Genomic DNA, 12,526 nt, shown 5'->3' on the forward strand with positions numbered 1-12,526 from the left:
AATAACAATAACAACTGTGCTTATATACCATTCTTCTAGACAAATCAGTGCCCCACTCAGAGCAGTGAACGAAGTCAGTGTTATTATCAGGGCTTTTTTTCTGAGAAAAGAGGTGGTGGAACTCAGTGGTGGAACTCAAGAAGACCACACAATGATGTCACTTTGGGTCAGCTGGAACAAGGGGGAGTTTTTTAAAGTTTAAATTGCCCTAGGTGAAAATGGTCACATGGCTGGTGGCCCCGTGCCCTGATCTCCAGGCACAGGGGTGTTTAGATTGCCCTCCGCGCTGCTCGGCTGCGCGCAGGGCAATCTAAATCCCCCCCTGTCTGGAGATCAGGGGGCAGGACCACCAGCCATGTGACCATTTTCAAGAGGTGTAGGAACTCCGTTCCACCACGTTCCCGCTGGGAAAAGGCCCAAGTTGTTGTTATCCCTGCAATACAGCTGGCAAGCTGGGGCTGAGAGGAGTAGCTGACCCAAGGCCACCGCATGGCAGTATTGGGATTCGCACTAGCAGAGTGTTGATTCACTACCCAACCCCTTCCAGGTTTGAGCTGCTGATTTGGACTTGGCTTCAAGGCCTGGTGACATTATTGGCAACTTTGTCAGCCCTGCTGTGAAGCAGCTAGGCAGGGCTAACGTTCTTTGGCAGGGGCTGTCCCTGAATGTAGTGCCTGGAAGCTCCCAGAAGTGTCGATGTCTCCTGAGCTTTGCAGGATAACCTTGGCTTGGCTGAGGAGTAAAACAAAGAGATAGAGCCACTAAAGGGACTAGGAAAAACAGGTTGTGCCACAGCATTTCCTCTGGTCTCCAAATGCCATTGTGGGCAGAGCAATCTCTCAGCCTTGGCTAGGCAATCAGGAGTGCCCCAGCAAGCTCACACACACACACTCACTCCTTCCTTCCTTCCTTCCTTCCTTCCTTCCTTCCTTCCTTCCTTCCTTCCTTCCTTCCTTCCTTCCTTCCTTCGGCTTTAATCACAGCACAGTGCTATGGCCAGTCTAACATTACTGCTAATTATGGTTAGTATCAGAAATTGGTTTGCACAGAATTGAGCTATACTGCATAGTGATTGGCTCCGGAAAGGAAAAGGAGGCAGGAATTAGCTGGAAAGGAGGGAGAAAGGAAGAAGCGGATGCAGGAGTCCGCGGGGAGTTCTTGATCTCTGAACAATGGCTAGAAGCTCAGCAATACGACATCTCTGCCAGACTTGGGAGTTCAATGGAATCATTGCATAGGCATTAATCACTGAATGACAGGAAACCTGATTAGGGCTGGCAACCAATTAAAGTGTTTTTTGTTGAGCAGTCATCTGCCTTTGAAATGATTGATTCGTTAAGTTAAACATTTGCAGATTACCAATATCTCAATGCAGCTGCTTCTTTGGAATGTTAAAGAACACAGGGCAATACAAAAATTAAGTTGCAGAAGTTTGCATTCATTTTTTTAAAATGTAGAGAGTATTTTTAAATTTTAGAATACTATTTAAAGCTTCCTTTCCTTTTTGGCCATATGCTCAAGATGGCATACAAAGCTACAATAATCCATAAAATCAATATAAGATTGCTGTAACTAAGTGTACAGGGTGGCTCAGGTGCCTACTGAAAGAGACATGATTCCTCATTGGAAGATTGGATTGGAAAGATGATGGACTTAACAGAGACGGACAGACTTAAAGCATTAATCAGAGACAAAACTCTCTCAATATTTATGACAAATTGGAAACCCTTTATGGAGTATCTATGAGAGATGAAGAAAAATGAATTAATGATTTGTGGTTTTGATTTTTAAGAATAAGGACCTGGGATATCAAGAAGATGAGATATAGAAAAAAAGATATTGTTTAGACCACAAGCCAATTGATACTAAAGGAGGAAGTGGTGTAGGCAAAAAACTGTAATGGATTATGCTTATTGTGCTTATTATGCTTTTTACTGCTTTCTTTTTACTTTGTATGTAGGCCACTGTTGGCTCTTTGTAGTCGTGTTTTTGTTATGTTTAACATTCCTTCTTTGCTCTATCTATTAATTTTTTACAATAAAACTAAAAAATAATTTTTTAAAAAGAAAGAGGCATGATTCCACCCCCTTGCTTGGAGGAATGGTGCCTTTCTCACCTCCAGGGGAGGGGAATGCCACAATGCGTGGGCAGCAGCTGAAAGAGCCCTCCTATATCCATTTCGTGATATCACTTCTTCACAGGCATTTCTTTCAAATCTGGTACACCGCAAAACAATACAAAATGCTATTCACAACATATTTATATAAATTACACATAACAGCAAAAGTCCCATCTACTTACAGCAAATGCTCTTGTCAGTTTCACACCACCATATTGGCAATTCCCTGTCGGTCTAACGCTGCGGGCGAATCCCCTCTCGTAAACGCTTTAAATCCTGTTTGCATTTAAAGAGGCAGCAGCTTACCATACCTAAACTCAAGCTACTCTATTCTCATAAATAGCAAGTAAGATCCAATGAATTATTAAGCCCATAAGGTGCTAAGGTGTTTAATCGGAAGATCCATTGAGACTCAAGTTGTAATAATTTCTGTTGGGCTTTAATATATTTTGTTGTGACTATTACTTCTAAAACTGAGACCCTGAGATCTTTATATCCACTATGATGTTGAGAAAAATTTTCCACAAGAGGTGCATCAAATATTTTATGTTTAATCCGGGATAAATTTTCTTGGATATGGACTTTCAATGGTCGACTTGTACTACCAATATAGATCAGAGGGTAGGTGCAAGAGGGTGTATCCTCCATATCTGATTGGAGAGATACATGAAACTATACTTGCTTTATAACATACTGTAACAAACAAAACAATGAGTTGTATTGTCGAAGGCTTTCACGGCCGGAGAACGATGGTTGTTGTGGGTTTTCCGGGCTGTATTGCTGTGGTCTTGGCATTGTAGTTCCTGATGTTTCGCCAGCAGCTGTGGCTGGCATCTTCAGAGGTGTAGCACCAAAAGACAGAGATCTCTCAGTGTCACAGTGTGAAAAAGATGTTGGCAGGTCATTTGTATCTACTCAGGAGGGGTGGGGTTGAGCTGAGTCATCCTGTATGAGTTTCCCAGGGTGTGGAATGCTAATGGCGGGAGGCTTCACTGTATCCTGAGGAGGTTCTTTTGCATATGGACCTACATCTTTTCCACACTGTGACACTGAGAGATCTCTCTCTTTTGGTGCTACACCTCTGAAGATGCCAGCCACAGCTGCTGGCGAAACGTCAGGAACTACAATGCCAAGACCACGGCAATACAGCCCGGAAAACCCACAACAACCAAAACAATGAGTCGTTTTGCAAAAATGGGGAAAAGAGATTTTATCATCTTCAAGTGGATAGGGAATCATTTGTCTGATCCTATTCATAGATTTATTTGAATGTTTAAACAATTCTTCATCATGTTTTTTTCATTCCATAGTTTTAAAAAAAAACCCGAAAGAATAAGCTTAATTTTGAATAGGAGTTGGGTTTGCAACATTGCAGCCAATTTCTGGTAGCCAGTAGGATTTCAGCTTCCATGTTTCCTGTCCCACAGAGACAGGGTCCTGTTGTTACCTGCTGCCTAGTGAAGAAGGTTTTACAAGAGATAATAGCACGCCGTGTCTGTGTTTCTAGGAACATCTCCCAACCCGTGACAGGGCGGTTTATGCCTTGACGCAGAAAGCTGCCTGGCGCCATTTTGAACGGGGCTCCCTTTGCCTCCCTCTGCTGCTGGTGAAGTCCTCAAAATGTTTGTGGCGGAATAAACAAGCTGCTTTCACCGAGGGTCCTTCTTGGTGTCCATATTTCTAAGTGCCTGGTTGTGAAATAACACACCGATGCATTGAAGAAAAGCCGATAATTTTTAGCCTGACATGTCTTAGCCCAGTAGTATTTAGTATTTCATAGTTTGCGAAACCAAAGCCTGATGGGGAGAGAAAGAATGTTATCTTGTTTGGTTCAATAGTTCATAGTCTCGTTCAAGCTCAAATTCTAGTTTCATTTCATCCATAAACTCACCAGGTGGTCTTTGGCAGCATTCTCCCAGTGGTGCCTCCAGTATTTCCTCCGAAATAGATGTAAGACAGCCTCCCATTGCAGATTCCTTGTAAGGACTGCTGAAGTGGGGTATGTGAAATACTTTAAACATGTTGGTGTGTATCCTTTGAGCTAAGGAAGAATTCAGTCATGCACCCACGAAATCCAAATGTCAGAAAAAGATAATTTCTGTAATTTATATAAGTGATACAAACTGAGCAGTTTGCATACATTTCTTTGCTTCTTATAGTATAATATAATTCATTCTGGCTATCTAGTACATTTTTATCCTTCAGCATACAGTGTTCTCTCCTACATTTTATCTACACAGCAACCCTGTGAGGTTGGCTGGTACTTTTCATGGTACAGCAGGGATCAGAACCTGTCTCCTTAGACACAGTGTGACACTATAACCACTACAGCATATGACCTCTCACCCTTGCCAGTCATGGGAAGGTTCAGGGACTCTGCATGATCCTGAGGCACACTGGGCCAATGGCCCACCCTTTACCGTTGGCTCCCCCTTTCAGCCGCCTGTCCGGCTTTTGAGGCTCCAGCAGACATCACTGACATGTTTTCAAGCACATTTTCGTTAGAAGGCTAGATGCTTGCTTTTTAAAAATAAAAGCTGGGCTACTCTGGAAGGTAAATTCTGTGCCCAGTTTCACATTTTGCCGTCCAGAAGAATTGCAGCATCCTTGGTTTTCAGCACTCAGCCAAGTGCAGCTGCTATGATATTTTTAGGCTTTGAAACCATATTTTTGGTGCGTTGGGCTGTTTTGCAGTAAGCGTCATTATCTGGCACCTCCTCTGTGTGAAGACTGATGCCGGGCTCCCTTACCTTTCCCAGTACATCCTGTCTCTTGCCTCAGCAAGCGCTCACCATCTCGCCAGCCATCTGCCCAGGGCACAACGCAAAAGGCCGATCTGCACTCAGGTGTGCTCTTGGCTGCCGGGCTGCTTGTCTCCATCATCAGGGATGGAGCACTTCTTGAAATGTTGGCAAGGAAAACAGTTTGGGCTTAAAATGCAATAAGTATTGCTGGGGAAAATTTTGCTAGATTATAAATTGGCAAATCCTCCACATTCAACTTTATGTCAAAGACAGTGGCTGAAAGCTGCAGGTTTTCCTGATGATAACACGTGTGCATTCAAGCATGTGTTGACGCTAACCTGTCACTCTCCTTACCTCTCCCCATGCTTCCTCTGCTGTCTACGTTTAAGGTTGGAATCTTCTCAGGGAAGACACACGCACACATACTTTTTTTTTGTCTGTTCCTCTATTATGCTCAGGGGTGTTGATGGTGCTTTACAATGATACCTTTATCCATAGACGAAATCTGTATACCATGGGCATACCTCCTTGAAGCCCAGTTTTGCAGATGGATCCGTCACATTGAGTCTCTGTACACGAGACATCTTACACGAGGATGCTCAAGTGTAGGGAGACGCAATGTTAGCTGGGAAGAGTAGTTCAAAAAGCCAGAGCCAAAGGCTCTGTCAGTCTCACCTCTCTACACAGAACAGCAGAGATTGCTCCTGAGAGGGTTCGTTAATTTCATCTTCACCTCTCGGAAGAACGAAAGCTGTTGTACATGGTGGAGATGGACAAGCTGACCAGAAAATTAAGGGAACAAAGCTCAAATGAATTTTTAAAGGACTGGGAAAAATTTAAAGAATATCTGGAAAATAAGTGGAATGTAAAAGGACAGTTATGGTCTATTGATAATTACTGATGTATATATGATAATGGAACTAGAATATATGTAAGAACTTTACCTTTGAGAACTGGGAGAAGTAATAGAACAGAGGGAATTTGTTAAGAGATAAAAAGGTTCTAGTGCTGTTGGGGGTCTAAGGAGGAAGGGGGAGGGAGAGTGGGAAGTGCCTATATCAAGTGATAATTGTAAGACAATTAGTATGTAGAAGATAAAAGGAAAATGGATGATATATGTAATTTGTAAAACTTGTTTTAACCTACCCAATAAAATTTTCTTTTTTTTAAAAAAAAAAAGGAAGGGTCTGTCAAGTTAACAAACCCTCTCAAGAGCGATCTTTGGGTCTCTCTACACAAGACATCTTACAGGCGAATGCTCAAGTGTAGAGATGCAACGTTAGCAAGGAAGAGTAGTATAAAAAGACAGAGCCAATTTCTGTCAATTTCACCTCTCTACAGAGTAAGCTAAGATGGCTCCTCAGAGGGTTTGTTAATTTCCTTTTTGCCTGACAGAGCCTGAAGGGAAGAGGAAATTAACAAACCCTCTCAGGAGCCATCTTTGCTGGGTCTGTAGAGAGGTGAAATTGACAGAGCCTTTGGCTCTGGCTTTTTGAACTACTCTTCCCAGCTAGCATTGCGTCTCCCAACACTTGAGCATTCTCGTATAAGATGTCTTGTGTTCAGAGACTCATTGCAACGGGGGCTTTGCAGTTCAAAGGACCAATGGTGAGGGGGAATTGATCTTCTCACCACCTCAGACACCTCTCCTCTGAGCCTGTTTCCCTCCTCCTAGCTGCTTCCCAGCTGGAGCAGGCTATAGAAAGCGTGGAGGAGTAGGGTTTCCACACACGGATTACTTACAGTGGACAGAGGTGAATCCAAAGGCATGCCCAAGTTCAGACACAGTCTGTCTGCACTGTATTGCTTATGCACTGCATATGCAGTGCAGAGAGGGAGAGAATCCGTACTCAGATCTGCATTTGGAACTGCATGCAGGTTGTGTCCCCTGCAGCAGTTCATCCAGCGTATGATACGGGCATCTGCATCCCCAGGTAGATATTCTTAGGTGGATTGTGGGGGGGGGGGAGTATTTTGAGGGGAGGGGGAGGTTAACCCTGGCCCTTGTTCCCCTTAACACAGCTTATTTGTTTGCAGATAGATCCACACTTAATATTTAAAATCAAAACAGCTAAATTTATAGTTTTTTTTTAAAAAGTAGAGGCTGTAACAGAAATGAATAGGACCAAAATATGCAATTTTTAAAAAAGAGGTCCCAGGTCTACACTTGTAAGTTTATCTTTGCGTTCATTATAAGATGTGAAGGGCCCTCAAGATCAAAAAAAGCTGATGGACAGGAGTTAAAATATTTAACATGACGCTGGTTATTTTATTCTTTGTTTTAAAATAAGTTATTTTTTAAAAACATTGATATTTAATTCAAAATTTCAAAACCTTCCTCAAGAGGGGGGCAAGTTTTTTTCTCTCTTGAAAGTCATTTTTACCCTCTGGAAAGGCAGAGCAAAAGTGATTCCCTCTTATCCCAATGTAAGAGATAGGTACTGTCTTGGTGATCAGTGCACCCCTGGATATAACTCGGCAAAGGACCCCGAAGCATGTGAATTCAGCTCAACCACACATCCTCTCTGGTCCTGTCCAGGACATCTGGATATTTGTTTCAGCTCTTCAACCTAACTGGGATATACTGTCTTCTTTTCAGGCTTACAGCCCCATTACTGGAGCAGGGACGATGTGGCCCAGTGGCTGAAGTGGGCCGAAAAGGAGTTCTCGTTGAGGTCCATTGACAGCAACACATTTGAGATGAATGGCAAAGCACTCTTGCTTCTGACCAAAGAGGATTTTCGATACAGGTCTCCACATTCAGGTGAGGAATATACAGATAGTTGGGAGGGGGGAAACACACAGTAGGGGAGAAGGAGATTTGACTTGGAAAGGAGCTGAGAATCTGCAATATCTGTGCAATTTAGATTGCAAACTGCTTGGAGCAAGGACCTGTCCATTTGTTTATGTAGTGCAGTACTGTCTGTCTGTTTATATGGGTGTGCACATGATATTTAAACTTGGTATTTAAAAAAAGGTATCGGGAAGCTCGAAAGGAGCACTTTTCTTGCTTTTGAGCTTCCCGGTGCCTTTTTTTACCCGATGGGAGGGGGAGGAGGGGGTTGTAGCTAGTCACTCACCACAACCGCCTACTCCCCCCTCCCATCGAGTAAAAAAAGGCCGCTGGAAGCTCAAAGCATCACTTTTCTTGCTGTTTGCAAACAGCAAGAAAGGTGCTGCAGCTGCTGTTGCTCTCCCCGAAGCTTTCCAAAATGCTCCAAATCTTTTAGAAAGCTTTGCTTCGGTATTTCCAAATCAGCTCAGCAATGCTGGGGCTGATTCAGAAATACCGAATCATTTCCAATTGGGCCCAATTTGGGTTAAAAACCCGAATCAGAAACCGAAAGCGCACACCTTCATTCATTCATTCATTCATTCATTCATTCATTCATTCATTCATTCATTCATTCATTCATTCAGCTTCTAGCCCACCCTCCCCTCAAGCAGGCTCAGGGCAGGTTACAACAAATGTCAGTACATTTAAAACATAATAAAAAAGCATTATATTCATATAAAATTTCAGTTCCCAGATGACGACTCACATAGCCCAGCCCTGCACAGAGGGAAGGAAAGGGAGTCATAGTTGTCTATCCCATCTCTCCAAAAACATTGCATAAGGTGGCTAACAGCAAAAATAAAATAATTCACTTAAGACAATTGATACTAGTCTAAACAATAAAGTTCTCAGCAATAAAACAGTAACCAAAATCCATAAAAGAATTTCAGACATACACTTAGGCTTAATATGAAATTTTGGTTTTAAAAACTTGTCTAAAAATCTACATTAAGAGAAATGTCTTTACCTAGTGCTGGAAGAGAAAAAAAAAGCAAGATGCAATTGGGGAATTGTTTTACTGAGAGTTACAGATCCCAAAGTGTTTTGCTAATCAGGGGATCTAACACGACAGATTAAAAACTAATAATGATGACGTTTTTAAAAAATTAAAAACAAAGTACAGACCAAAGTACATATCCATAATCAAGCTAGAAAGCTCAACAATAGAATTTTCTTTAAAAATCCAACAGCAGCATAAAAGGTGTTAAAATACTAAAAAGTAGCACAAATTAGTGTTATGAAAATGGTAAAGCAATACGCTTATAAATATTAGGAAGGCCAATGGAAACAACACATCAACAAGAAGCCTGGCGAGGTAGAAATGTTTTTTAACCAAATGACTCGATGCCAAGTGTGTGCATGGGGGGGGGGGGTGTCCAAAGCTGGGGCACCAGAGCAGAAAGGCCTCCGGGGAAGATTGTAACTGATGGGCACAGTTGTATACCTTTGTTTATATCCAATGGCTTGTTTTTAATGGCTCGTTTGCATTGTTTTAGTTGTAAGCTGCCATGAGCAGGACTTTGAAGAGGCAGCAAAGGAATATCATTAATAAGTAAAATGTGGGGACTGGTGCCCTGTTAAACACCTTGGTCCTAGGCCATTTAGGGCTTTACTAGTAATATCCAGGAACTCTGCAGCTTTTGTCATTTTTCTGAAACTGGCAGGATGTGTCCTCCTGTATGTTGCACCAGGTAACAGCATACAGCGTTTGGTAGTAATTGAAGCTTCTGAATTATCTTGAAAGGCAGACCCAAACAGAAAGCATTAATCTATCTCTTGGATATGATCAGAACACAGATAACCATGGCCAAATCCTGCCTTTCAAGGAAGGGCAGCAGCTGGCACTGCAGCCAATGTTGGGCGAAGACTCTCTATGCCACAGAGGTGACTTAAATCTCCAGCTGTGGACCTGGATTCAGTAGTATTTCCAAAATGCGAGTCTACTCTTTTAAGCAGTGGAAAAGAGCAAGAGTCCACTAGCATGCATAAGACTAGGGCATGACCTTTCATGAATCACAGCTCACTTCTTCAGATACAGCTAGAAGGTGAGTCCATCTGTCCTTATATCTTGGAGAGTGGAGTGACAATAGCCGATGAATGACAAGGGGATATTGGAAAGAGAGATTTCTAAATTGCCACTGATAACGACGCTCAAGACAATGCATCCACCTGGACTGAATCGAGACCTAGGCTTCCTATCTCATTACCAATGCTGATTTCTCCACACCCACTACCACTTTGCATACACCACCCTATCCAGTCATGCCTATCATTGTCATTCACAGGTTATTGTCATTTGGCTTCTGCAATCGCTCCACTCCTCAAGATATAAGGACAGGTGGACTCACATTCTAGCTGTACCTGAAGAAGTGAGCTGTAACTCACGAAACCTCATACCCTACCACAAATTTGGTTAGTCTTATAGGTACTACTGGACTCTTGCTCTTTTCCACTGCTACAGACAGACTAACATGGTAGGCTAACCATCTTACTCTTTTAAGGGGAGTGTATCTCCATCGAAAACGTTAACTCCGCAATCTCTGATTGGCTCCAGTATTGACCAATAGTGCCTTAATTATGTAAGCAGTGATATTCAGTTTATTGGCCCTCATCCTACCCATGACATCTTGTACACATCACCTTCCACTGTCTCACTGGACTTCTCCTCACCTCTAAGTGTCTGTTGACAGCACTCTGTTTAGTAGTGCTGTAGATTCTGTGTGGGGTCATATTGGTCCATCATGAACTCACATTGGCAGGAGAGAGATCATTAAAACCCAGAGACTAAGGGAGAGATGATAGATTGTGTTTGGGGAGGCTGTGTCCTTCCATTGGGGAGGAGAAACCCCAAATACCACCAACTCCTCCTAGAAGGACTACGAAGGAAAAGGCTGTGTCAATGTAGAGCTAAAATAATGATGATATTGGCAGCCAGTAGACAAGTCCACCCGTCGATCCGTTTGCTCACTGACATCTTTCGAAATTCCAAGCTTTAAACGATAAACTAGTCCATGCCCCAGATTCCCACCATTTGACCAGCATCTTTCCTTTCCTTTAATCTGATTACAGCTCCTTGACTAAAAGCCTTGAGCAGTCAAAAGCCATCTAAGTAACATCAGCTGGACACAACATTAAACCAATGGAAAAATCTCACAACAGCAAGTGTAAAATTTGGTGATCTATCAGATAAAAGGAGTAAGAACTAAGTTATGATTAGGCAAATAGGAAAATTATCTAGATGCAGAGTTAAAATCCTATTACTAAGTCTGATATAAAGAGGACACTCCAACAAAGTATGTATAACTAGCATCTTGCTAGTAAAAGACAGCAACAACAATAATAACCTTAGTAACAATGAAGATAGTTTCAAGTGGGTAGTCATGTTGATCTCCAGTAGATAAGCAAGATTCAAGTCCAGCATTTTAAAGACCATTTAAAGATGTAAATGATTTTGAGAATCAAATACTCCTTAGATGCTCTGACTCTCAAAAGCTTAGACCTGGGAAATCCTGTTGGTTTTTAGGGTCCTACTGGGCTTGAATGCTGCTCTTAATGTGGCCCCGGTCAAAAGCCACGTCGCACACACCGCCTGGGAATGGGCCAGAAGAATCTAGGTGCTTCTATCCTGATGGCATTGGTGCAAACAGAGAGAAAACTGCAGATTAAAGGAATGTTAATCTCTGGGTTTCCTACAGGAAGAACCAGGATTGGTGCCCAAACGTAGTGCTTCACTTTTCTTGAACTTCAGGGCTCTGGGGGGATGGGGCAAGGAAGAAAACCTTGATCACAACTCTAGTAAATGCTTCTTTGAATGAGAGCCCTCATACCAGAGCACCTATAAAATAAACAAATAAAATACCCAGATTTGCAGCCTCTCCGCCACTGCCAGGGGCAGAAATGAGGGGTTTGGGCTCCTGAGCTGCCTTCTCCTCCTTCCCCATCCCTGAAAACTTTCTGCCACCAAATTCTTCTACTACAGATACCAACAGTGCTGTCCTAAGCCGAGTTACATACCCTGTTTAGGGCGGCCCTGCAAGTCTCTCCACCCCTGTAAGAGTGGAGCAAAGCCACCGGGGGCGGGGGGGCAGTCAGCCCAGGTTTTCCGGTTCCTGATCTCCGCTCACACATTTTCAGGTGTAGCTGAGAGGCAGAGCTGATCCTTTGTCCCCCTCGGCCTTCTGAGGCCCCAGAAGTTCTCAGGCTGCGTGCCTTGTCTGCGTGAGAAAAAAGTGAATTAAATCATTCCAGGTTCCGGCCAGCTCAGATCACCTTCTCGCCCCCAGAGGAGGTTGTCCAGTTCACCACTCAGGTCTTGCTTCCTCCCCAGTCCGCATTTGACGTCTGTATGGATGGGGTGGATAATTGCTATGATTCTGTATCAGAAGAATCTGAATCATTCCACCACTCCTGACGTAGTAATGAATCAGAAGACCTGCCTTCAAGGGAGGCTGCCTGTTGTGCCTCTGCAGGAGTCATTACAAGAAGGCTTACCTTCTGCCATTCAGGAGCCACACTCAGACAGTGACTGCAGGAACTGGTGGGTGTCACTTCTCTCAGAGCGAGCAATTTCTGCTCGTATTATTACTCTAAAAGTAAACATTCCGGGGCTTCAGTATGAAGGGTGCCTCTGAGCTTGACTCAGACAAAAGGAGTGGAGAAGCTGCCCCACACCATTCCATCCACTGGCACATCCCATTTCTGTGGAGGGCAGCCGTGTTTGCAAAGTTTGGCACGTAACAGGGGTTGCTCTAGTGAATAGACAATACTGTCTCTTCCAACGTCCCAGCGTTTGGGAACCCAACATGATTTCTTGAGGTTACACATTTC

At 43.2% G+C, this 12,526-nt stretch overlaps 1 protein-coding gene across 2 annotated transcripts in view; it reads left to right on the top strand.

The window, feature by feature from the left end:
- The window catches only part of ETV6 (ETS variant transcription factor 6), a 185,366-nt gene that overhangs the window by 144,504 nt on the left and 28,336 nt on the right, over window positions 1-12,526 (top strand). For both annotated transcript variants that reach the window (XM_055000213.1, XM_055000214.1), the window contains exon 3: window positions 7,463-7,627. In XM_055000213.1, the coding sequence (XP_054856188.1) occupies window positions 7,463-7,627 (165 nt within the window). The remainder of the gene's footprint in view (window positions 1-7,462; window positions 7,628-12,526) is intronic.

The sequence above is a fragment of the Eublepharis macularius genome, chromosome 16 (assembly GCF_028583425.1).
Source record: "Eublepharis macularius isolate TG4126 chromosome 16, MPM_Emac_v1.0, whole genome shotgun sequence".
In the NCBI taxonomy this organism is placed as follows: domain Eukaryota; kingdom Metazoa; phylum Chordata; class Lepidosauria; order Squamata; family Eublepharidae; genus Eublepharis; species Eublepharis macularius.